Below are 1,871 nucleotides of genomic sequence, written 5' to 3' on the forward strand. Positions count from 1 at the left end.
ACGTCATTGACGAGACGAGACTAACCTTTGAGGAGATAGTAGGTAAACAAAGGAGATTCTAACTCGGGTCCTCTGAGGAGGGGCGAGAAGTGAGAGGGTACTCGCATCGCGAAGGGGTCCGCAGGTAGAGGAGGGAGTGACGTCACAGGGGGAAGGGGAGGAAAATAACAGTGGGTGACATCGCGAGGGTGGCGGTGGGGAGGAGGGGACGAGGAAATTCTCGGGAGGATTTTTCTCTGCAGGAAATTACATAGTCAGAAATTACGTACCTGTCTCTGTTTCAACTCCGCAAACAGTGACCAAAATCAATGAAATTGTGCGCGGAGATCGTCGTATGAGCATTCGGATGATTGCTGAGACTGTAAACGCCGATAAAGAAACTGTCAGAAAAATTTTACATGACGAATTAAACATGAAGAAAGTCTGTGCGAAGTTGGTCCCAAAAAATTTGACCCCTGACCAAAAGCTCGTTCGTCAGCAGATCTGCTCAGATTTTCTTGAGAGATTAGATGATGAGCCTGAATTGATGGAAAACATCATCACTTGCGATGAAACCTGGATATTCCAATACGATGTTGAAACTAAGCGGCAATCCATGCACTGGAAAACTCCTGCATCGCCAAGAATGAAAAAAGCAAGGATGTCGAAATCAAAATTTAAAGCCATACTAATCGTTTTTTTCGACATCAACGACATCGTGATGACTGAATGAGTTCCAGAGGGTCAAACTGTAAACCAAACTTACTATTTGACAGTTTTGGCAATACTGCGAGAGCGAGTTCATAAGAAACGGCCGGAATTGTGGAAAAACAAGTCGTCGATCTTGCACCAGGACAACGCACCTGCCCATAACGCGCTGTCTGTGAAGCGTTGTTTAGTCGCTAGAGTGCTCGAACACGCGCCGTACTCGCCTGATTTAGCACCCTGTGACTTTTTCCTGTTTCCGAAGATCAAGTCTGCCTTAAAAGAAACCCGGTTCGAGTCGATGAAAAAGGTGAAGCGAAAATCGGCGGAGCCGAATGCTCTTACAAAAGAAGACTTCCAGCATTGCTTTGACCAATGGAAAAAACGAATGGAACGGTGTGTGGCGAGGGGAGGGGAGTACATTGAAGGGGAGCATTCAATTGTAGAATAATTTTTAAAATAAAACTCTTTTTCATAAGCAGTCTCGTTATTTAATAGCCAGACCTCGTACATCGGTAATTACTCCCCTCGGCATTTTTAACATTTCATCGATGTTTTTTTTTCTCCGCGCGATATCATGTCCCCGCTTGTAGGGAACGAGATAAACACCGCGGCCTTCCATGATGCGATTATGATGTTGCAGTTCTTCCAGCTGACGCTGCGCCGCTTTGTTATCGTTTACTGCCTTAGCGACTCCCGCCGCGTCGCCGACCAATGACCCGAGAATGCCGCGCAGCGGTAGAACAGGCAAGACGCATTTCGTTGTCGGAAGTATCCGCATGCTCTTCTTCTTTTTCTTTGTCGATTTCAACCCATACCAATTTTCGATTTGGCCTTAGCTGCCCAAACTGCTGTGGTTGCAGCTCTCTCTCTCTCTGAGAGTCGAATCACTCATGATAATGCGTTTCCGCGCCTTCTCGGCGAGTATATTGTTAGCTGCGTGTCGTTCCGCGAGAGCGTTGCTTTGCGAATACGCTATGTTGCGCTCGCGACACGCAGCATCCAATAAATTAATTCCTTGAGCACCTCTAGCCAATCGCTTCTCCAATCGCGTTCCTGGACCGCAAAACTGATATCTGAGAATATGTAGTTCGAAAGGAAGCGCATTTAGCAAGCCTCTCGACAACATTCGCTGCAATTCTTTATTAGAGGCGTCGGACCGGCGATATGCGTTTGATGACTCGGTA

General features: G+C 46.8%; 1 protein-coding gene across 1 annotated transcript in view; it reads right to left on the reverse strand.

Moving 5' to 3' along the window:
• Window positions 1–1,519: 1,519 nt before the first annotated feature.
• LOC108747878 overlaps window positions 1,520–1,871 on the reverse strand; it is a 1,478-nt gene continuing 1,126 nt past the window's right edge. The window contains exon 2 of the mRNA XM_018485767.1: window positions 1,520–1,740. Coding sequence (XP_018341269.1) covers window positions 1,520–1,740 — 221 coding nt within the window. The remainder of the gene's footprint in view (window positions 1,741–1,871) is intronic.

Source organism: Trachymyrmex septentrionalis, unplaced genomic scaffold, assembly GCF_001594115.1.
Source record: "Trachymyrmex septentrionalis isolate Tsep2-gDNA-1 unplaced genomic scaffold, Tsep1.0 scaffold200, whole genome shotgun sequence".
Classification (NCBI taxonomy): Eukaryota; Metazoa; Arthropoda; class Insecta; order Hymenoptera; family Formicidae; genus Trachymyrmex; species Trachymyrmex septentrionalis.